General features: G+C 52.8%; 2 protein-coding genes across 3 annotated transcripts; one reads left to right on the top strand and one right to left on the bottom strand.

Annotated features, from left to right (window-relative positions):
• Nucleotides 1-95: 95 nt before the first annotated feature.
• On the bottom strand, nt 96-16710 carry Cntnap1 (contactin associated protein 1). Of its 2 annotated transcripts, none has more exons than XM_029564591.1 (24): nt 16431-16710; nt 15470-15571; nt 15186-15379; nt 14643-14790; nt 14355-14558; nt 13799-13983; nt 13198-13341; nt 12265-12526; nt 10152-10301; nt 9744-9915; nt 9215-9321; nt 8976-9095; nt 8421-8624; nt 8087-8243; nt 7876-8003; nt 7400-7585; nt 6698-6919; nt 6140-6379; nt 3542-3895; nt 3276-3403; nt 2365-2458; nt 1937-2182; nt 1786-1833; nt 96-1284 (listed from the first exon to the last, which is right to left on the bottom strand). In XM_029564591.1, the coding sequence occupies exons 1-24, from the start codon at nt 16516-16518 to the stop codon at nt 1001-1003; spliced, it is 4167 nt and encodes a 1388-aa protein (XP_029420451.1). In that variant the 5' UTR covers nt 16519-16710; the 3' UTR covers nt 96-1000. The 2 variants fall into 2 exon arrangements, with proteins under 2 accessions (XP_029420451.1, XP_008833549.1); XM_008835327.2 differs by having other exon boundaries at nt 16452-16710.
• Nucleotides 16711-17527: 817 nt separating this feature from the next.
• Ccr10 (C-C motif chemokine receptor 10) lies at nt 17528-20823 on the top strand. The gene has a single exon (XM_008835325.3). The coding sequence runs from the start codon at nt 18319-18321 to the stop codon at nt 19330-19332; it is 1014 nt and encodes a 337-aa protein (XP_008833547.1). The 5' UTR covers nt 17528-18318; the 3' UTR covers nt 19333-20823.
• The last annotated feature ends 819 nt before the right edge of the window (nt 20824-21642 follow it).

Genomic DNA, 21642 nt, shown 5'->3' with positions numbered 1-21642 from the left:
GGCTCAGCCCTGCTTCAGAGTAGAGGCCCAGCAAGCCGGGCGAGTTGCTCGCAGGACTCAAGAGACATCCAGCACAGAAGGAGCTCACTACAGACTTGCACAGCAGAGCACAGAACAGCTCAGTGAGTTCTTTTATATATAAACAGATAGTTTAAAAATTAGAATAATATATAGAGTTTCTCTGGGGAGAGACATTGCAACAAAAATATATAAAGAATATGACCTCCTGGGCAAATGAAGCAGCATCTCTGAGTGGAGGAAAGAGGGTTCCTCATGCAGTGGAGAGGGGCCAGGCCTGCAGACAGGCACAAAGGCTATTGCATATCTTGGGAAAGGGTAGAAGAGGACAGGGCTTGCTAGGCAGGGTGTCTGCATTAATTTCTCTACTTGCAGGCTTTTATGGCTTTGGATAAAGCATGTGAAGCAGCAGAGGTACTAAAGTGCTAAACAGGCCTCTTGGCCTCTGAAACAAAAAGGGGGTAGAGTGGGGGACAGGGACAAAGCCCTCCCTCACCCCCAGCTGAGGGGAAGCAGATGGAAGACGGTAGGTCAGCAGGGCATGGGGGAGGCTCCCGGGGGGGTGTTTTAGCAGCCTCCTCCCCCGATGCCCTGTGCAGCCCTGGATCCCCACATCTGTCCCTGCTGATAATGTACACAGGAAGGGAGGCAGTTCATCTCGCCTGCCCTCCGTTTGTTAATCCCTGGCAGCAGCTGGGACAGAGATGGCAGGAAGGGCCCATCTCAGCCCCATGGTGCTTCTGTGGGGCAGGCAACCATCCAGGAGCCTGGGGAAATGCATGAGCAGGGCATTGGTTTAGGCAGTGAGGCTCAGCCACTCCCTTTGGTCCCATCTGTAGCTCTGCCCACCAAACTTGGCGAGAGGGGACTCCTTCAGATGAACAGAGCCTGCTAAGAGGAGCCAAATGTCCCTGGCAGGGTAGGGGAGAGGCAGGAGTTGGGGGGAACTCAGGGGAGTTAGACTTGGTCCTGAAGCCCTCACTCATTCCGACCTGGACTCCTCCAAGATCTGGGGGAGGCTCTGGTCCCTGGGGCCTGGGCCAGTGGCTGGGGCTGGGGCTGGGGTTGGAACTTGGGTGGGAGCTGGAGTGGGGGCAGGAGCCTGGGCAGGGCCTGAAGGAGGAGGTAGGGGCGTTTTGCTGCCAGGATGGTAATCGTGGGTGGCTTTGGGCTCGTTGGTGTGGTAGGAGCCCTTGTAGCGATGATGTTGAAGATAGACAAGCACCAACATTCCCACCAGCCCCAGCAACAGGAAGGCCACCAAGACTGAAAGAGAAAAGGAAAAATTCAGAGGTCATACACACAGCACATACACATACATAACACAACACACACATAGACACACAACACACACTTTTGGCCAAAAGCATTCACAGACAACTGAGTCCATTATACAACCACGTCCGGCTATTTCCAGGTGTCTGGTGGGTCTGAATTCCTGGCTTATCCCCTGCCAACTTTTTAAATACTCTCTTCATGATCCTGAGAGCTCCTCCAATTTTTCATTTCTCTAGATAGATTGCAACTCTCTTTCCTCATCCTTTAGCCACGGCTGCATTTTAATATTTCATTTCAATTAAAAATTCATGCTATCCTTAAATACTGAAAAATCTCCGCCCAGTTATACACTGACATCTGCATGGCCCATCTCACCCTTCTTTGTGCCATTTCACATCTGGCACCTTCACCACCCCTCAGCCTTGGGGACAGAACCAGGGAATGCTGACAGGGACTTGGGAGGTCAGCTCAGGAGTCAGTGCTACTTACAGCCTAAGAGAATGGCAACCCATCCATCATCGTGATAGTACAGGAAATCTGAGGAGGAGAAAGCACTGGTTAGGAGACACCTACCCCGTGTCAGAACTATTTCCCTTCCCTGTCAACCCTCCCTTTCCTCAGTTGTGTCCCGGGGATGTACCTGGGGGCAGATACCAGGGATCTAGCTCCGGAGGCACCTCAGAGACGAGACGTGGCATAGCTCCACAGTTAGATTCCGACAGTTCCCCCTGAACTCTCATGGCCTCCGCTAGCTCAGCAGTCATGGGACGAGGGGTTCGGAAATGAGTCTTAAGAGGAGCCACATTGTTGAACCGAACACCAGACAGGCAGCCGGAGAAACCTGGGGTGTTGTAGCGCTGGATTTCTGGGTCAATGACTCCTGTCTCTGAGGGAGTGGCAGGCCCAGAAAGAGAGGAGAGTGGGACATCCAGAAGCGCGGCCCCTCTTCGGTCCATTTCCCTCTGTCCCTCCTTACCACACACCACTCTTCCCACTTCCTTCCTCTCTACACTTCAGGAACTTCACCCACAATTCCTTCCTCCAGACTTACCCTCACCCGCAGCTTACCCATCACACGCCCTAGGTACAAGGCCTTGGGTGAGTCCAGCTGGCTATCCACCAGCAGAGAGAACTTCTGTTCTGTCAGTGGGAAGTAATCCACCTGGGGGAAGGGAAGTGTGGGGAGACGAGGCCCAGGATGGACACAGCAAGACCAAAAGGAACTTGGTTTATCCAAACCCTCTTCACTCATTCCCATGGGAACAGAAGGAAGATTTGGGATGTGGCTCAAACCATTCGGTTTTGAGCCTTGTCTTTGCAGCTTACTAGTGGTTTGACTCTTCTTTTTTCAATGTTTTATTGATTTACTGGGGGCAGGGCATTCCACAGCATGCCTGTGGAAATCAGAGGACAATCCATGGGAGTCAGTTCTCTCCTTCAACCATGTGATCCCAGGAATCAAACTCTGGTCCTCAGGTTTAATGGCAACCATCTTCACCTGCTGAACCATCATACCAGCCTTCCCTCCCTTTTATGAGACAGGGTCTCATGTGCCCAGACTGGCCTTGAACTCACTGTGTAGCTGAGGATGACCTTGAATTTCTGATCCTCCTGCCTCAACCTCCCAAATGCTGGGGATTACATGGCCAGTTTATACAGTGCTGGGGGTGGAACCCAGGGTCTCATACATGCTAGGCAATTACTCTTACCAGCTAAGCCACTACCCCAGCCTGTAGTGGTTTGACTTTGAAAAAAAAAAACACTTTCTGAGCCTTTTTATTGGTTTGTGAAATGGAGATCAGAATGACTCCTGACAACTACCCACAGAGCTGATATGAGGGTCACAAAAGACGGTAACAGGAGGAAGTCCTCTGTACATTGAGATGTGTTTCATGCATTAAGCATTTGACATTTTCTTGGGTGTCACAGTCAAGATTATGAGGCTGTAAATGAGCTGGTCCACCTCCTTCCACCCATACCTGGATGAAGAGGTTGCGGTAGACCCTGGTAATGTTGACGCTGTGGGGCTGGCCATCTGTAACCGGCCGGGTGGTTAGCTGGTACACATAGGGACTGGTGCCCAACTGATACCGAAGCTGCAGGGTCCCTGTGGGGTGGGGAGGAGGGACATGGGATCTTTTCTCAATTCCCACAACCCATTTTCCAAAATATCGGGTCCTTGTATTAATCAGTTAGTAGTTACAGGAATTTGGGTACCTGGGGGAAGAGAGCCATGGAGACTTACCATCTTCTTTGATGAGCACAGCCATGTAGTCACGTACAAAGGAGCTGACATACAGCAGGACTGCAGGTGCAGAGCTGGTGCTGAAGCTGAAGGAGACCTCCTCTCCTGTAACGTTGTAGACAGGACCCCGGTACCCAGGCACAGGCCGCCCAGGCCGTGGGTAGTCAGGCAGACGGTACCCAGGGCCATGGTAACCAGGCACATAGCCAGGGGTGTCATACCCCGGAATATAGCCAGGCTCATACCCTGGCACAGGCCGGCTTAGCATGTGAGAGAACTCTCGGGCTGCAGAGCGAAGTGCTGACTGGAGGTTATAACGCATCCAGGTACCCGGTTCAAAGAATCCACCAATATCTAAAGCAGAGGCAGCAAGGTGAGGAACCCACTTCTCAGTGACAAGTTCAGAGGATTTTTACCCACCCATGAACCTACCAAGTCTCCCTTCAGTTTGTCACTATTTCCATTTACTTTTCATAGAAACTTTTTTTTTTTTTTTTTTTTTTTTGAGACAGAGCCCCACTCTGTAGTCCAAACGCACAGTTCTACCTCAGACCTAACTTAAAGTGCTGGGATTACAGGTGCACCACTTCATCCATTACTGAATAGAAAGTTAAAGGCAGGAGAAATCTGAAAGATCATCTAATCATAGCCATATATATATATATGTATTTACTTATTTTTTGTCTTTTTGAGACAGGGTTTCCCTGTAGCCCCAGCTGGCCTGGAAAACTCTATGTAGACCAGGCTGGCCTCAAACTCACAGAGATCTGCCTGCCTCTGCCTCCTGAGTGCTGGGACTAAAGACGTGTCACAATGCCTGGCCACAGCCATACATTTTATAAGTGAGGAAACTTAGGCCCAGAGATCAGTAGTTACTTGCCCAAGGACACACAGTAAATGGTGAGCCAAGATTAGAATTGAGATATTCTGACTCCATCCAATTGATACTTCCAAACCATGGCCACAATGTTCTGTTGTTCAAAATTCCCTGTACCTCCCTGGACCACCAGACTCTGCCCACACTAACCCACCTACTCACCAATCACCTTGGCCCAGCCTTAGGGAAAATGTAGTCTGAGTCTATACAGAATCTTGTTATATTGAATGTCAAGGTGCACCTCAACCAAGAAGCAGGTTGTAGACATGTTTTAGGAATGCAGTGATGTGTCAGACAGGTAATGGTATAGAGGGGCACTGTGCAACCAAAAGCCAATACTGAAGCTAGGAAGCTAGTTCACAGTAAAGTGCTTGTTATACAAGCATGAGGATCTAAATTTGGTCACTAGCACCCACATAAAAAGATGGGGATGAGGACTGGAGAGATGGCTTAGAGAATAAGAGCACTGGCTGCTCTTGCAGAGGACCCAGGTTCGGTTCCCAGCATCTACATGGCAGCTTGCAACTGTCTGTAACTCCAGTTCCGGGGGTTTCTGATGCCCTCTCCTGGCTTCTGTGGACACCATGCATGCATGTGGTACACACACATATATGCAGGCAAATACTCATACACACAAAAAGCTTTTTTAAAAAAGTTGGATATGGGCCGGGCATGGTGGTTCATGCCTTTGATCCCAGCACTTGGGAGGCAGAGGCAGGCAGATCTCTGTGAGTTTCAAGGCCAGCCTGGTCTACATAATGGCTCAGTGGTTAAGAACACTGGTTGTTCTTGCAGAAGACCCAGGTTCGAATCTCAGCACCCACATGGCAGCTAACAACTGTCCATAACTCCAGTCCCAGGGGACAGCCTCTTCTGTCCTCCGCAGGCATTGCACGACACGGGTGCACTTACCTACATGAGGGAATATTCAAAAAAAACAAAAAAAAAAAAAAAAAAAAGTTGGGTGTGGTGGTCTGGAGAGCTGGCTCAGAGGCTAAAAGCATTTGCTGCCCTTGCAGAGGATCTGGGTTCAGTGAGCAGCACCCACATGGCAGCTCACAACCATCTGGCCTCCATGAGAACCAGGCATGCATGTTGTGCACATACATGCAGGCAAACCACTCATACACATAAAAAAAATCTTTAAAAAGAAAAAAGCTGGGTATCGTGGCACACACTTGTAATACCACTTCTGAGGAAACAGAGAAAGGATGGCTGGGGCTCACTGGCCAACCATCCTAGCCTAATTGATGAGCTCCAGGCCCCAATGAGAGACCTTGTCTCAAAAAAATCCCAGTGTAGACAGCAGCCAAGGAACACCACCTGAAGTTGACCACTGGCCTCCAGATACATGTGTATGCACCCTCACACATGCACATGATACACATCTGCATACCCACACACACAAAGTTGATACGCAATGGGGTGGGGAGCACCCTGTGTTACCTTGGTGATAATGGGAGGATGGGGAAGTCATTTGCTTAATTAATGCTTTGGGGTTCTTCTAGTATCTACTAGCTTTACCATCGTTGCTTGTCCTTTATGACTTTGGAGTCACCCACTATCTTCAGATGCCTAAGACCCCCATTTAAGAGCTCAGAAGTATACTAACAACTCTAGTTTTCCCAGATGCTGACTTTGCACCCCTTTCTCTTCCCTTCTCTCCTGACATCCCATTAAGCCCTAAGGTTGCCTGTCCCTCCATAACCACCAGCACTGACCATGGTTGCAGTACGGCCCATCAAAAGCTGTGAGGTCACAGTCACAGGTGTAGTAGCTGTAGCGCTCCACGCAGCGACCTCCATGGAAACAGGGGAACCTGGGGTGGACGCAGTGGCCCGTGCAGTTTGGGGAGGTACCCTCAGAGGCATTGGCACGACCCTCCAGGTTCAGAGTGACTCCATTCAGACGCATGGCCCTTAAGCAGCCCACAAAAGGGCGCCTCTTAAGCTCTGCCGATCCTGGTCAAGAAATGAGTGGAGGGGCTAGGGGTGCAGCTCAAAGGTAGAGTACTCACTTGGGCAAGGCCCTGGGGCCCATCCCCAGAACTCCCCCAGAATGACTATAGAGCCAGAGAAAGTAATAAACACTATATGTGGTGAGGGGAATCAACGGGGCTAGAAGAATTTCCTAGAATATGAGGCCTGGAGGAGAAATGGTGTCCCTTGGCTCACCCTGCAGCAGAGAACACTGGAACCTAAGACATGGCATTCCTGGAAATATGAGCATAGCCCCAAGAGGATAGGAAGGTCTCACCCTGCCCGTGGGTTACTACTCACCAACATAGAGGGGCTGGTCATACTCCAGCCAGATGTACGTCTGCAGGGGCATGGGCCGCAACACCCAGGGCCGGTGATCTACTCGTAGCCGGGCCTGCTTCACGTTGATTTCAGCCCGGACCAAATGCCACTCATCATCGTTGAACTCAAAGTCATCTGAGTGCACAGTCAGGTTTTCATCCCCATTCCCCACATCAAAGGCAAAGACCACATCCCGGGATGCTGGACAGCATGGTAGGGAGGAAGGGGAGAAAAAGGTTCAGATCTCCAAGATCCCTCACAGCGTCCTTGCCCAATACAGTCTCTCTTCTTCATGTATTAGGAGCCTCTTGACTATTCCTCCACCTTGCCCATAGCCCAAGACAAAACCTATAAATTGCTTCAAACTGCAAACCCTCAGTTTCTCAAAATTGCAGATCCCTGGAGTCAACTTCCCAGCCCCCGTGCTCAGGCTAAAAGCACAGCTACTTAGAGGGGGTTGAGACCTCAGGAGTCTCTCTCCCTTCTCCATAAGGAAGGGGCTGAGACCCACAGAGGCAAAGTACCTAAGGTCACAGAGACACACACCAAGACAGTAAGTCTAGGATCCAGAGTCATCTCAGGCCCTTTCCCTGCTACCTCTCAAAAACTTGACTGCCCTATTCTTTACCCAGCCTCCCCAACGATCTCCTTCATCTATCCCTACAGAGTCTGCGTGCTCACTGTTGAGTTCCACTCTAATGTAAGGTCGCCGCCACTGGCAGAAAGGGCCCCCCATGTTCTCCAGAAAGACTCCTGAGGGAGCTGAGGTCCTGAAGTAGAAGGAGATGTCGAGGCTGTGGTTGGCATGAATTGGGGGAAAGCGAAGTGCAGCCCCAGTGTGGAAGGAGATGGTGTTCCAGGAATTGCCTACAAAAACAGATCAAGGGAAGCCTGTCAAGGAGGTAGAAGGGTGGAGGAGCAAGGGAGCCTCAGTGGGCAAGAGAAAGGCAGAGGGAAAGAGTTGGGGTGACACAGGAAAGACTAAGGAGTGGGATGCACGAATAGTAAGGTGCAGAGGATTAAGGACGATGGGGGTCAGTTCATAGGAAGAGCATCTGGCCATGTGGCCTGGAGATCCCCAGTGGTTCAGGTAACCTAGGCTTTGGAACCTGAAAAGCCAATTCCAGGAAGGCACATCAAAGGGGTCTGTCACTCACGGTCACCGTAACAGCGCAGAGGCCTCAGGAAGAACTGAGCTTCGGAACTGGAGCGGTTTGTATCCCCTACCACCACCTGAGTGACAGGCAGATGGTCCACAAAGGTCAGCAGTCCCTTGTCCGTTCTCCTGTGGAGGCAAGATGCAGTGACTCAACCCTGTCACTCAGCTGCCCCCAGAGTCCTGAAAGCCCTGTCCTCCTGTCAGCTCACCACTGAGGCTGGTCGGCATCACAGTTGCAGTGCAGTGCAGGGTCCACACAGCTCCGGTCCAGCCCACAGGCACAGCGCTGGATCCCAGGCTGAGAGCCTCCCCAGTAGAAGTGCTGTTCCTCATTTCGGCCAATCCAAAAGCTGTAGGGGTAGCCTCCTGGGGAAGACGCCAGGCAACTTCCAGGCCCTGCCCCTCTGTCAGCCTCTGGGCCCCTCACACCCAGGTCTAAGCAGTCTAGACTTTGTTCAACTCCTCTAGCTCCAACGGCCCCCACCCGCAACCCAGTCTCTGGTCCAGCACATCTACCTCACCCTCCCTGTTGCCAGCCCCAACCTGCAGTGTTGAGCAGCCGGGAATTGTAGCAGGAGAACTCAATCCACTGCTCACAATGCTGGGAAGCATTGGCCAGTGCACTGACTTCCTCCCAAGAGGCATTCCAGTACTGGACGGCTCCCAGAAAGGGCCGCTCCATGCTGGACCCTGTCACTCGAGTTGTCCACAACCTGTCATGTCGCACAACTGTCCATGCTCGGTTCTCTGGAGGAGGAGAGGGAACAGAGCTTTGGCTGGACATGAGCATTCTCTGTCCTGCTCCTTACCCATCCCACCAACCCTGCTGCCACCCACAATCAATTAAAAGTGTGTAGCAATTCCACTTCAGCCCAACCCTGGGCCTTCCAGGAGGATGGAGATGAGGCCACTGGACTGGCCAGGAAGTTGGAATATATCTATATTGCAAATTCCTAAGTGTCCCCCATCCCTTCTGTCCTTCATCTCCACTGCAGTTTCATCTCGCCAAGCCCCACCCCCCATGCTGCTTCCCTGTTCCCCCCTCATCTCCTATATTTCCTGGTCAACTCCCCCTCACCACCCATCAGAGTCACCTACCTCGGATATCACAGTACACTACAAATGGCTTCAAGGGTCCACTGCCATCAGGATCAATGGTGAAGTTTCCAGAAGTTTTCCCACTGAGCCGATAAGCTTCACAGGATTCCTTATACAAAGCTAGTAGGAGTAAAGAGACAATTGTGGAGCTAGAGGGCAAGAAGGGCCAGCCCTGCCATCTCTACTAGTCCCATGATCCACAACAACCTCCCCCTGACACTCAACCCCATCCAGCTTACGTTGGTGACAGGTCTCTCCCTTGTAGCCAGTGAGTTCACAATAGCAGATGAAGTCATCCCAGGATTGGTAGCAGCGACCATCGTGTTCACACATATTAGGGCTGCATCTGAGGAAGGGATCAGCACCAAGGGAAGGAGACTTGCTGGGAGCTTGAGAGGAGGTCACTCCCAGTTATCCGGAACACCAGGACCTAGAGGCTCACTTCCCACCTAACTAGCTGGGATACAACCAGGGATACAGGGACACTAAGAAGTCCAGAGGACTCCTGTACTGCTGTCCTCCCTTCCCCCGAGGAAGGAAAGTTGTCTTTTTCATTCCCAGCCCCTGATAAACACACTGAATCTTAGGACAAAGAATAGAAATTTCATTTCCATCCTTCACTTCACGGGAAGAAATGAGATCTGAGGTCAAGAAAGAATCTTGTCTAGATGAGGAGGACTAAGTAGCTGAGGCAAGGAGGAGGCTCTGACTGCATGGAAATAGGCTTTGGAGGGTCATGTCTTGTTAGGGAGAGGGGCTTCTGGATACCTGTCCGTGATGCCACATGTGTCAAAGAGGACCTCAGCATAGTATCCCAGCCGGCGGAACTCCACGAGAGTCAGGTTGACCAGTTGACCATCCACCTTGAGCAGCTCCATGCAGCCATGGAATGCTGTCTGGTTGGAGTGGCAGCCCCATCGACTGGCTGGTTTGGGACAACCTGGAGCAACCACCCCCTGTGAGGCCCTGCCCAGGAGAGAACCCAGAGACCCTTCCCCTGGGGAGATGTCAAGAGGGAGCTATTCATAAAGAAAGAAAGGAAGAGAGCTAGAACCAAAGTGCAGATGACACTCCATGGCCCCCAAGACACCTACAAAAATCTCCATGTGGCCCCATCAACACTGAGATGGGTCCTCGTACCCAGACAGGGGTCTGGTCAAGTTGGCCCACACGTACCCCCAAAGAAGTATGAGGTCCCTGTGCGGATCAGCAGTGGGTATGAGACCCTGACCTCTGCCCCCTCCACATCATCAATGCTGATGACTGCATGGTTTTCCTGTGCCACAAAGTTCACCTCGTGCCAGAAGCCATCATTCAGACGGAACCCTAGACAAAAAAGGAGGATGGAGTGGGTGGGTGGAAGCAGTGACCAGAATAAGAGACCATCTTTTGGATGTTTGTTTGGTTTTGTTTGGTTTTTGGTCTTTTTGAGTGCCAGGGTCTCCATGTAGCTCCAGCTGATCTGGAACTTGCTATGTAGATCAGGCTGACCTTGAATTCACAGAGATCTGCCCATCTCTGCCTCCTGAGTCCTGGGACTAAGGATGTGGTGGCTTGGTTTTTTTTTTTTTTTTTTTTTTTAAGTGTATGAGTGTATTGCCTGCATGTATGTGAGTGCACCCGTGTCATGCAATGCCACGGAGGTCAGAAGAGGGCTTCAGATTCCCCTGGAACTGGAGTTAAGAATGGTTCATAGCCGCCATATGGGTGCTGGGAATCGAACCCAGGTCCTCTGCAAGAGCAGTCAGTGTTCTTAACCGCTGAGCCATCTCTCCAGCCCCATGGTTTTTGTTTTTTTTTAAGAGTCTATTTTTGGGGGGCTGGAGACATGGCTCAGTAGTTAAGAACACTGGTTGTTCTTGCAGAAGATCCAGGTTTGAATCCCAGCACCCATATGGCAGCTAACAACTGTCCATAATTCCAGTCCCAGGGGATCCGACAGCCTCTTCTGACCTCCGTGGGCATTGCACGACATGGGTGCACTTACCTACATGCAGGCAATACACGCATACACATAAAATAATAATTAAAAAAATTTTTTTTAAATAGTCTATTTTTGGAGGCTGGAGATATGGCTTAGTGGTTAAAAGATCTTACAGAGGACCTAGGTTCAGTTCACAGCATCCATATGGAGGCTCACAACCATCTCTAACTCCAGTTCCAGGGGATCTAACACCCTCTTCTGCCCGCCATGGGTACTGCACACATATAGTGCACTTACATGCAGGCAAAACACTCATACACATAAAATATAACTTTTCTTTTTTGGAGACAGGGTCTCCCTGTAGCCCCAACTAGCCTGGAACTCACTATGTAGACCAGGCTGGCCTTGACATTACAGAGATCCACCTGTCTCTGCCTCCCGAGTGCTAGGATTAAAGGCATGTGCCACTATGTCTGGCCCATATAACTTTTAAAAAAATTTTAAAGATTCTATTTTTTTTTTTAATTTGGTCTTTTTGAGACAGGGTCTCCCTGTAGCCACAGCTGGACTGGAACTCACTTATGGAGATCAGGCTGGCCTCGATCTCACAGAGATCCACCTGCCTCTGCTGGGATTAAAGGCAGGTACCATTATGCCCTGTCTCTTTTATTTATAGTTGTGCATGATTGTGCACATGTGTACAAGTGAGTGCAATGCCTAAGGAGGCCAGAAGAGGGAGTTGGATCCCCTGGAGTTGGAGTTACAGGCAGTTGTGGGTCCTCTGCAAGAGCAGTATGCACTCTTAACTGCTGAGCCATCTCTCCAGTCCCCTTGTTTTGTTTTTGAGACAGAGTCTCTCTGTATCTCAGACTGGGCTGGAACTCACTAGTCCTGGCTAGCCTCAGATTTGTGATTTTCCTGCCTTGGCCTCTCAAGAATTATAGGCATAAGCCACCACATTCAGTGAGAAGGTCTTGAGTGAGGAAAAGGCAGCTCCACTCTGTGTCCTAAACAGTCTAGATGCACCCCATAATTACACTTCTCCCCCTGAGCAGTGACACCTCTAAGTGTCTCTTCACTGTCCATAACCCCAGCTACTCACACAGTCTGCAAAGTTGGAAATGGTGAGAAAACATCTCCAGGAACACCCAGGACAAGAGAACACCTGCTTCTTCCAGAGCCTTTATTCCATCAATTATGCCTCCAAATTCTTACCTTTCCTGCACCCCTCCTCCTCCACCTCCTGGTTTGTGCCCAGCCTCTTCTCTCAGGTATGGGAAGTGCTCAGTCCAGACCTGTGATCTCCCTAGCCCTGCTCCATCCTTCTCCAGCCTCCACCCTTGTCCAGCCCAGAGATCCCCTCACCTGCAGCAAACTGAAGCTTCTTGCGGCCGGTCTGCGCGATGGATACGTTGACTTGCCCTTCACTAAGCATCAGCTCCACGTGACCCAGCCCGTCTCCCAGGCGGGAGAAAAGGAGCAGCCCGGTGAGGTCCCAGGTGCGGAATCGAAAGGAGACTGCGAAGCGTCCCCGACGCGGGAAACCAGGCACTTGGACAAAGTTGTGAGGGCCTCCGAAGTTGATGGGGTGTGGAACCGGGTCCAGGCAACGGAAGGCCACCTTACCCTGGAGGCGAAAGTGAGAATTACGTTCAGGACAGGGAGGTCGGGTACCTGCCTCTGTTGGGAATTGAATTTTCACACTGGGTTTAAGACCCTGTCCTGACACTCTGGGGTATGACCCTTCCATCCCCAGCAAATATGTCCATTTGTAGAGGGTCCCACAAAAGCCTCCGTGAGGGACTCTGCTCGCTTGCTTTTTTTTTTTTTTTTTTTTTTTTTTTTTTTTTTTTTTTTAAATCACTGATCACACCGACTGCAAGGTGAATGCTTTTTTTTTTCCTCTTGGCGGGAGGAGGTAGTACCAGACCAGCTCAGCGCAAGGGCTGCAGAGCATGCGCATCAGCCCTAGAGTTGGAAGCCAGTGGGCAAAGCTTATCAAAAGAGTTCCGGGTTCAAATCCCTCCCCTGCCACTCTGCAATTGCATGCTCCTGGTCAAACTCCTCCCTGCCTCTGCACCTCATTTTCCTCATCTATGAACTAACGAGGTAACTGGACCTGTTCACAACTTCTTAACTAAGGGGTGAGTGGCTCTTACACCTCCTATGAGCTGGTGATACACCCCCCCCCGACACACACACACTTCACAATCTGGCTCTTGAGAGGGGAACCTCTTTCCAGTCCACTTCTTTGCTTTCCAAGTGTCACCATCCTCCCAGATCCCCCTGTCCACTGGCCTCAAAGGTGATCCGGGAATGGCGCCGCACTGCCAGGTCGGCGATGTTGACCCGGTTGAAGATCACGTTTTCCATGCAGCCCCGGAAGTTATGCCTATAGGCGAGGTTCTTCTGCGCCGCACCCACCAAACCCCCTATGAACATCTGTGGGAAGTGTGAAAACAGGTTTCCTAAGCACAAGAGCGCGCGTGCGCACCGTACTCTTTCCACAAGGCTGAAAGTCTTGAAACTCATTTCACCAGGGTCGATGTTAAAGCTTGCATGGCCCTCCCCAGGCTTGGGTTTGAGCGGTGGCTCCACCGCAAGTTGGCTGCACTCCCGGAGCAGGTCAGTAAGCCTGTCTTAAATTCTTTACCAGTGGATGGAGGCAGGGTTTTTATGAACTCCACAGAATTATGGAAGGAGACAAGGGGACAGTTTTCTACTTTGATCCCTCAAATCTGGATTTCTAGGCCCATTTTAGTAGTTCTGAGGTGGGGCCCAGAACAACAGCCTGTCTGAAGAGCAGGAAGTCTGCCAAGAAGTGGGGGAGGGGGGAAGGTTCCCCCACCCACTCACTCAGTATCACACCCAACCAAATGGCTCCCCCACCCTTGCTCACCTCATTGTCCAGATTCAGCCTCTCAAAGTCGCCGTTGAGCACAAAGCGCTGGACGTAACCATCCAAGGTGAGATTTGCATCCCTGCCATAACGGTCCACTCGCACATAGTGCCAGTGTAGGTCGTTAAGGACGCCACCTGCGCTCACTGTCGTGTGACCTGGTCTTGGCTGGATGGGGCTGCTGCCTGGGGGTGAGGCGGGTCAGAGTGAGGTGGACCCAGAACTCCAGCGGGCCCCAGCTCCCAGCAGAAGGGTAGCAACACAGAGTGGCTTCCGGGGACCAAACTGAAGCCTGGGGCGGGAAGGGGGAGAGGTAGCCATTTAACTCAGCCTCCATTTTGCTATCTGTAAAACTCAGCATGAAAGCAGCATGTTAGGGGAAAAAGCAAACGTGTTTGTGTGTGTTTATAACGCCTTGTTCAAGGTCACACAGCAGGTACGTGGAATCCAGATCTCCTGACCCCCTCGCCCATTGTTTTGAGAGCGCCAAGTGCTTCTAGAAAAGGGCAGTTTGGTCCAGACAGCAATGGGGAAGACCAGGCTTGGGCGTGCTCACCCAGGCTCATGTGCAACAGCAGATGCGCCCCCTGCAGTTCAAGCGTCACGTAATCACCCTGGGCGCCCTCGGCGTGTAGCAGCAGTCCGTCCTTCTCCTCGGTCTTGAAACTAAAAGCGAACACATCCCAGAGACTTTGGCTGACCCCTCTCGGGAAGCGGTAGGAGATGGCATCGTCGCCGTCGAAATACAGTATGTCGGACTCTGCGAAGGACGGTGGGTGGGCGGAGGACCAGGGAGACCCTCTGTCTCTCAGGCTCCCGGTCCCCCAGACCTCCACACCCTTACTGTAGGGACAGCCGTAGAGGCCCAGCCGCAGGCCGATCTTGCCACGCGGGTTCCAGGCTAGTGGCACAATGCGGATGTAGCGGGCGGTGAAATGGTAGTGCAGGTCGTGGCGCACCACCGCGGACTCATTCACGTTACCGAAGAATGTCTGCAGGGGTTGGGGAAAGTAGTAACCACGTCCCCACCCTCAGCTTCATTGTCCTCAGCTTCCCAGCCTACATGGCCTTCAAGCCTCCCCAGTCTTGACTTGGGGAAGGGGCGGTGTCCCTCCAACTCCCCTGCCTCCATGACTATGCGTATAGTTTTCTTAGAATGTCCTCTGCCACCATCCTATATAGGAAGGTCTCCTAGATTTTACCCTAAAGTGTTTAGTTAAGCCTTGTGATCGGGAGAGTAACAATCTCCTTTGGGATATAGCCCAGGAGGAGAGTCCTCACCTGCGCCTCATGCTGTTCCCTCCCCTTCCCTTCAAGCTAGTGCCCAAGCCCAGGGCCCAAAGCAGGGAAGACTCCCCAAGTGTGCGCGCCTGGGCGCCGAGAGTACCGCGTTGTGCCCTTGCTGATAGAACGGAGTCCAGCTGTCCACACGGTCGCCATAGAGCAGCATGTAACGTGTGACCCAATCCCAAGAATTAAAGGCGCCCTGTGTGGCCACAGCTCGGATGCGATGCTTCTTCATTAAGTCTATCTGAAGCCAGGGATTCGGGTCCCCAATCCGGGGCGACCATCCACTTATGCCTACAGAAGGGGCAAGGGCTTTTATCACCTACTGCCCTTCTCTCCCAGCTCTCTGGAGTCCTCCGCCCCTCCCTGGTTGGGCCAGCTCACCGTGCAACCGGGCAAAGCGGGCTGTAGTGAAGAGCCCATAGTAGGAGGAGGCGCCCAAGGAGCGCGCATACAGAGGCCCCACCAGCTCCTCATCGCATCCATCTGGGGTGAGGAAATGAACTTGTTAGTATGGCCCCTCTTCCTAAGGCTAGGCCCACTGGTGGTGGAAGCGCCTCTTCTCTGCCCCCCAGTGGCCGAGTCAGCCCTACCTTAAAGCAGTGCACTCAACCTGGGCTTCAGCAACAGCTGCTCCCAGAGGGGAGGCTGCCTTCTGCTTAGTAGTCTTAGGCTAGATCTGTGGATCCAAAGCCAGATCCTTCCTACCCCAGTACCTGGTCTGTATCACAAACACAATCCCCAAACTTCAGCATCTTTAAGAAAGAACCTAAACCTGTCCAGAACCCCAATCTATATCAGTCTTACCATTCATCAGTCCTTCACCACAAGAAAACCCTGCACACCCCCCCCCCCCCAATTCAAGCCTTGTTCCCAACCGGGCCACTTCCCAATCTCTTTCCTAACGCCATCCTTGGCCTCAGTCAGGATCACCAACTCCTATTTGGATTCCAGCCATAAAACCTAGCCCCAGCCACAAACCCTACTCAGTCCCAGGGTCGGTTCCAAATTCCAGCACAAGCCCCTCGGTGAAAAACCTTAACTCTAGCCTAGGTCACCAGTACCACACTTATAGCTAACCCTAACCTCAAACCCAGGCACTGGCTCCCGCTGGGATTAACAGTTCCAAATCCCAACCTGGGCTGACTGGATGCTCGGCTCAGAGCCCAGCCCCGGCCCCGGGCGCGCGCAGCTGTCTCTGAACTGCATTGCGGAGAGCGGGGGAGAGGCAGAAAAATATGGGAACGAGCCGGCAGGCGGTGGCAGGGAACGACCGGCGACCACCCAGCCGCAATGCGGTGAGGGACTCGCCCTGCAGACTCTGAACTCCTGGGCCCAATCCCACCTGTCTCCGAGACGCACTCACAGTAGCCCCAGCCCCAAGCTCCGGAGACCACCGCGGCGAGGATGCAGAAGAACCGGAGACTCATCATGCAGGGCTGACCAGCCCTGGGGTGGCTGCCGCCTCGCTGTGTCCTGATCCGGCTAGGGCTTCAGTTCTGGCTCAGGCTCCCAGCTTTCCTCCTGGGGTTCGCGGCAGATCGCTGTTTCTTCGTCCTTACCCACCCCCCCGTCTCTCCTTAGCCCCCCGTCTTTCTCTTCTCTCTCTCTCTCTCTCTCTCTCTCTCTCTCTCTCTCTCTGTCCTGTCCTCTCCTCTCCTCTCCTCTCCACCCTCTCTTCCTTTCTCCTCCCCCACTTCCCCAGCCTCTCTCTCTCTCCTGGCACGCGCGTTTTCCCGGACCCCGCGCAAGCGCGTGCCTCAGCCCTGATGCGAAAGGGCGGGGCGGGGGTAAAGAACCTGAAGCCACTGGGAAATACCCCAGTAACCCCCAAGACTGACAACTGCAGGGTGGAAAAAAAAGATTCAAGAGACAAATAGACCCCAAAAATTTCAGGAGGGGGGGGCAATTGATGGGATGAAGGGCAAATAAAATAATACTTTCTCAAACATTATTTTCTTGTTGTTTTTTGTTTTTGTCTTTTTGAGACAGGGTCTCCCTGTAGTCCCAGCTGACCTGAACTCACTATGTAGACCAGGCTGGTCTTGTACTTACAGAGATCTGCCTGCCTCTGCCTACGGAGTGCTGGGATTAAAGGCATGCACCACCACACCCACCTTCAAACGTTATTTTCAAAATGATGCTCCAAGCTCGGTACTGGGTACCTTCATAACACAGTGAATTCAGCATTTTCATCTTACTCCACTTTACAGATGGAAAGTCTGAGGCTGAGAGGGAAAACCAAATCTTACTCAAGATCAGCCATTCTTTTTCCATTGGCAAGGCTAAGAGAAATCCTTTTGGGCAAGGTGGAATGGAAAAGTGAACACATGGACCCTAATCCCCACCATCTCCACCCCCCTTGGTACCTCTCCCCACCCCTTCCTTCCTGTCCCACTAGTTACTTAACTTTATACCTCTCTGTGGCTATACCTCAGAAACGCTTGTAGCCAGAGATGGGGACCGAGCCCACAGAGCAGGTGGGATTGGGGGCAGGGAGGGGGAGAAGGGTTACAGAGAGGGTGGGGAAGGGGGAAGGCATGGGACCTGACAGCAGGCTTCTGCCAACCAATGATCTGTGCAGGAGCCCATTTGAACTCAAGCCCACTCTGTTAGAGGCCCCTTGGCATGAGTGTTTCAGTATGTCTGTGCTGGTGTAGAGCTGGGGTGGTGAGTACAGAAGGGAAAGGTGACAGAAACGCCCTGCAGACTAAGCCAAGGTCCATGGTCCAAGTGTGAGATAGAGCCTGCATCTGACCATCCCTCCAGGAGAGGGCGCTGCAAAGGGAACAGGTGAGCCAAGGATTTATTAATAATACAAATGCTCCATCTATGGAGAGCTAGATGTTTCCATTATCTGTTCTCTTTCCCTCTTTTAAACAGTCCTCACTGCAAACTTTGCCAGGTGGGCTGGATAAGACAGCTAGACCCAGCATAATATTAAGTAACTGAAGTCCAGAAAGAGCAAATGGCTTGCTCAAGGTCACCCAGGAGGAAACTGGAAGCAGAGCCAGGAGGAGTGTAAGGGAAGCCACGACCTGTTCAGGGTGTGCTAGAAGGAATCTGAAGGTGTTTCTGTCCTCTCCTGGTATACTGTTGTCCCTGGTCGCATAAGGACTCCAAAGGAGGAATGCATGTGTGGGAAAGAGAGTGGTGTGAGAAGATGTCTTATATTTTGATGTCCCCAGGTTTCCTACTCTGGGTTCGATGAGGAGGCATATTCAGTTGAGCCGATGCCGGAGCTCTGCTACAAGGCGGATATCCAAGCTTTCAGTCGGGCCTTCCAACCCAGTGTCTCCCTGATGGTGGCTGTGCTGGGTCTGGCGGGCAATGGCCTAGTCTTGGCCACCCACCTGGCAGCCCGACGCACTGCCCGCTCCCCCACATCCGCCCACCTGCTCCAGCTAGCCCTGGCCGACCTCCTATTGGCCCTGACCTTGCCCTTTGCTGCAGCAGGGGCTCTTCAGGGTTGGAATCTGGGAAGTGCCACCTGCCGAGCCATCTCGGGCCTCTACTCGGCCTCCTTCCACGCCGGCTTCCTCTTCCTAGCCTGTATCAGTGCCGACCGCTATGTGGCCATCGCGCGAGCTCTCCCAGCCGGGCAACGTTCCTCCACGCCTGGTCGAGCTCATTTGGTCTCAGCCTTCGTGTGGCTGCTCTCGTTGCTCCTGGCGCTACCTGCACTCCTTTTCAGCCGGGACGGGCAAAGGGAAGGTCAGCGGCGCTGTCGCCTGGTCTTCCCCGAAGGCCTCGCGCAGACCGTGAAGGGGGCAAGCGCAGTGGCGCAGGTGGTCCTGGGCTTCGCGCTGCCGCTGTGCGTCATGGCAGCCTGTTATGCGCTCCTGGGCCGCACACTTCTGGCCGCCAGGGGGCCGGAGCGGCGGCGCGCCCTGCGCGTGGTGGTGGCCTTGGTGGCGGCCTTCGTAGTGCTGCAGCTGCCGTACAGCCTCGCCCTGCTGCTGGACACGGCCGATCTCCTGGCAGCCCGCGAGCGGAGCTGTCCTGCCAGCAAGCGCAAGGATCTGGCCCTGCTGGTCACCGGCGGCTTGGCCCTCGCCCGCTGCAGCCTCAACCCGGTGCTGTATGCCTTTCTGGGCCTGCGCTTCCGCCAGGACCTGCGGAGGCTGCTCCAAGGTGGGGGATGCAGCCCAAGGCCTAACCCGCGCGGCCGCTGTCCCCGCCGCCGACTCCGCCTTTCTTCCTGCTCGGCTCCCACTGAGACCCACAGTCTCTCCTGGGACAACTAAGGCTAGGATTCCAGAGAAGGGGGGAGGGCTAAGGAAAGGATTCCAAGGAGGGTACTGAAAAGGGAGAGTAGGGGGGAGGGCTAAGGAAAGGATTCCAAGGAGGGTACTGAAAAGGGATAGTAGGTGGGGAAACGCTGAGAAAGAAGTAAGGACCTAAAGGGATTATTATCTCTGCACCTAATTAAATTGATACCATGCAAATGAGTTGCAACCCAACCACTGTTACTATTTTTGAATCACCAACTTTGGAAACGAGTTGTAGCAGGTCAGAGGCAGTGGGTTAACACCCTCAACCCCCATGCCAGTGCTTGACTCTGAGCGGGAGGTGCTGGGGGGGGGGATGCTGAGTCAGCTAAAGCTTTGAGTACTGACTGACACTCTCTGCCTTCACCCAGTCTCTGCCAACCGAGGTGAGATGGGAAAGCTGCCAGGAGAGGAGGGGCAGGGGTTCCTCTGGAGCCAGTGTCAGAAAGGGCTTTCTAACAACCCTAGCGCTATCCAGTAAAGCTGCTTTAGCAAGTACTGAGTTCCCAGAGTCTGGATTGTACAAGCTGAAACCATCTGGCACTGTATATGCCTGGTTCTGGTCTGGTGGTAGGGGTACTGGACCGGAGACTCCTGCTTTGAGTGAGCTTTTGGATCCCTTGTAAAATTCTGCGATGGAAAGAAAAAAAAAAACTAATAAAGTATGAATTAGCCTCCATGTACAGATAGATGTTGTAACTCCAGCACTATAGAAGCTGTGGCAGGAGGATATCCTGCAGAGAGAGAGAGAGAGACAGAGACACAGAGACAGAGAGAGCAAAAAGTTGAGTTTTGGAGTTTCTCACCTAGGAGAAAAAACAAGATGGCCTGTAGGGAGATGGAAGGATGCTTGCTGTTCCACATTTTCTCTGGGAACCAAGTCAGAGGAAATGCACTGTGCTTTCCAGGAAACATGGAGGTTAGATTATCAGAAAGACCTCTCCTGCAGGCAAGAGTCTAGGATCCTGAAGCGGAAGCAGAAGGAATTATGGTTGTGATGTCTCTAGCCCTAGGAAATCTCAGTACAGGCCCCTTTTATCTAGTGTGAAGGTACAGTCATGATGGCCTCTAGAGGTGCGTTCATTTCTGGTCTTTGTTTTACACAATCACAACGAGCAGGGTGGTGTTCAAAAGAGACAATTTTCTCAGTTTAGTATCCGGTCTGCAAAGCAGTACCCACCGCTCCAGCCCGAGTCTAGGGGTGAAAAGGGCGGGTCGTAGAGGTCTTCAGGGAAGGCGTTGGCCTAACGTCTCTGCCCTGTCCTTCCCAGCCTAGCTTGGGTAGTCGTTTCCAAGAGCCTCAGGCGGCAGCGATTTAAAACTTCGGCTTCTGGAAGCCAGGAGTCAAGGAAGGCCAGGAAACTGCCCAGATCCTCAAAGGGTGCCGCACGCTAGCCCTCGGGAGCGGACCTGGAACCCTCCACCAGTGACTGCGGGAATCGCCGCTGAGTCAGCAACGCGCGCGCGCCCGCGGTATCCAGCTGTAGTCCTGGCCCCGCCCTGGACGCCTAGCTCCCCTGTTAACCCCTTCTTGCTCAGAACAGCAGGATATTAGCCCTGAGAGGCCTTCTGTCTACCCCAACATCACAAAATTCTCTAGAATGCCAAGCCACTCTCCCTAGTCCCAGTTCAGTGCATTCTAAATTCGATTTTCTTCCTGGCCCAGATCTGAGCCTTCCCAGAGTCCCTGCCTTAGCTTCTACACCTAACTACACCTCAAAAGTGGGGTGACTTAAGATCCAGGAACTGCACCCTTTTAATTCCAGGGGTAGAGGGCTGTTTCTGCACGTGTGGGGCCCCCTCATGGCAGACAAGGCTCTTCCCTTTCTCAGGGCCCCCAAGATGTGACAGGCGATCGCAGGGCAGCAACCAGACTTCTCTCCAGCCATATGACCTTCCTTCTTCAGACTTTCTCAAGAGGGTTTTAAATTTGCTGGTTGGTGAACCAAGAGTTAAAACTAGAGCACGAAGGCGGGCTTCCAATGACGCCACAGGCACCCAGCGTCCGACCTCCGAGGCTGGGGGGGGTGGGGGGTGGCTAACGTGGCTCCGCCCCCTCCCTCCCGACTTCCCCCGCCCCTCTTCGCTGTCACCCAGCCAGAGGCACATGATGCAACCCGCTGCGGTCGCAAGCTTGGGATTGGTAGCCCCGACCGGCGCCGGGCACAGGGATTGGACGGAAGAGACTATGGCGAAACGTGGACCCTGCCCTGTAAAGAAGGGAGGAGAGAAAGAAGAGGGAGGGCGGAGGAGCCTAGGGCGGGGGGGGGGAGCGGGCTCAGGAGG

The sequence above is a fragment of the Nannospalax galili genome, unplaced genomic scaffold (assembly GCF_000622305.1).
Source record: "Nannospalax galili isolate Female #2095 unplaced genomic scaffold, S.galili_v1.0 scaffold137, whole genome shotgun sequence".
In the NCBI taxonomy this organism is placed as follows: domain Eukaryota; kingdom Metazoa; phylum Chordata; class Mammalia; order Rodentia; family Spalacidae; genus Nannospalax; species Nannospalax galili.
Note: the sequence above shows the minus strand (reverse complement) of the source record. Positions and strands in the feature narration are given on the sequence as shown.

Coding starts and splice junctions, on each gene's coding strand:
- Cntnap1 (XM_029564591.1), bottom strand. CDS start 16,518: ATGATGAGTCTCCGGTTCTTCTGCATCCTCGCCGCGGTGGTCTCCGGA. Junction 12,527..13,197: donor ATTCCCGGATCACCTTTGAG/GCCAGTGGACAG, acceptor TTTCGCCTCCAG/GGTAAGGTGGCCTTCCGTTG. Junction 9,322..9,743: donor ACATGTGGCATCACGGACAG/GTATCCAGAAGC, acceptor TCCCTTCCTCAG/ATGCAGCCCTAATATGTGTG.
- Ccr10 (XM_008835325.3), top strand. CDS start 18,319: ATGCCGGAGCTCTGCTACAAGGCGGATATCCAAGCTTTCAGTCGGGCC.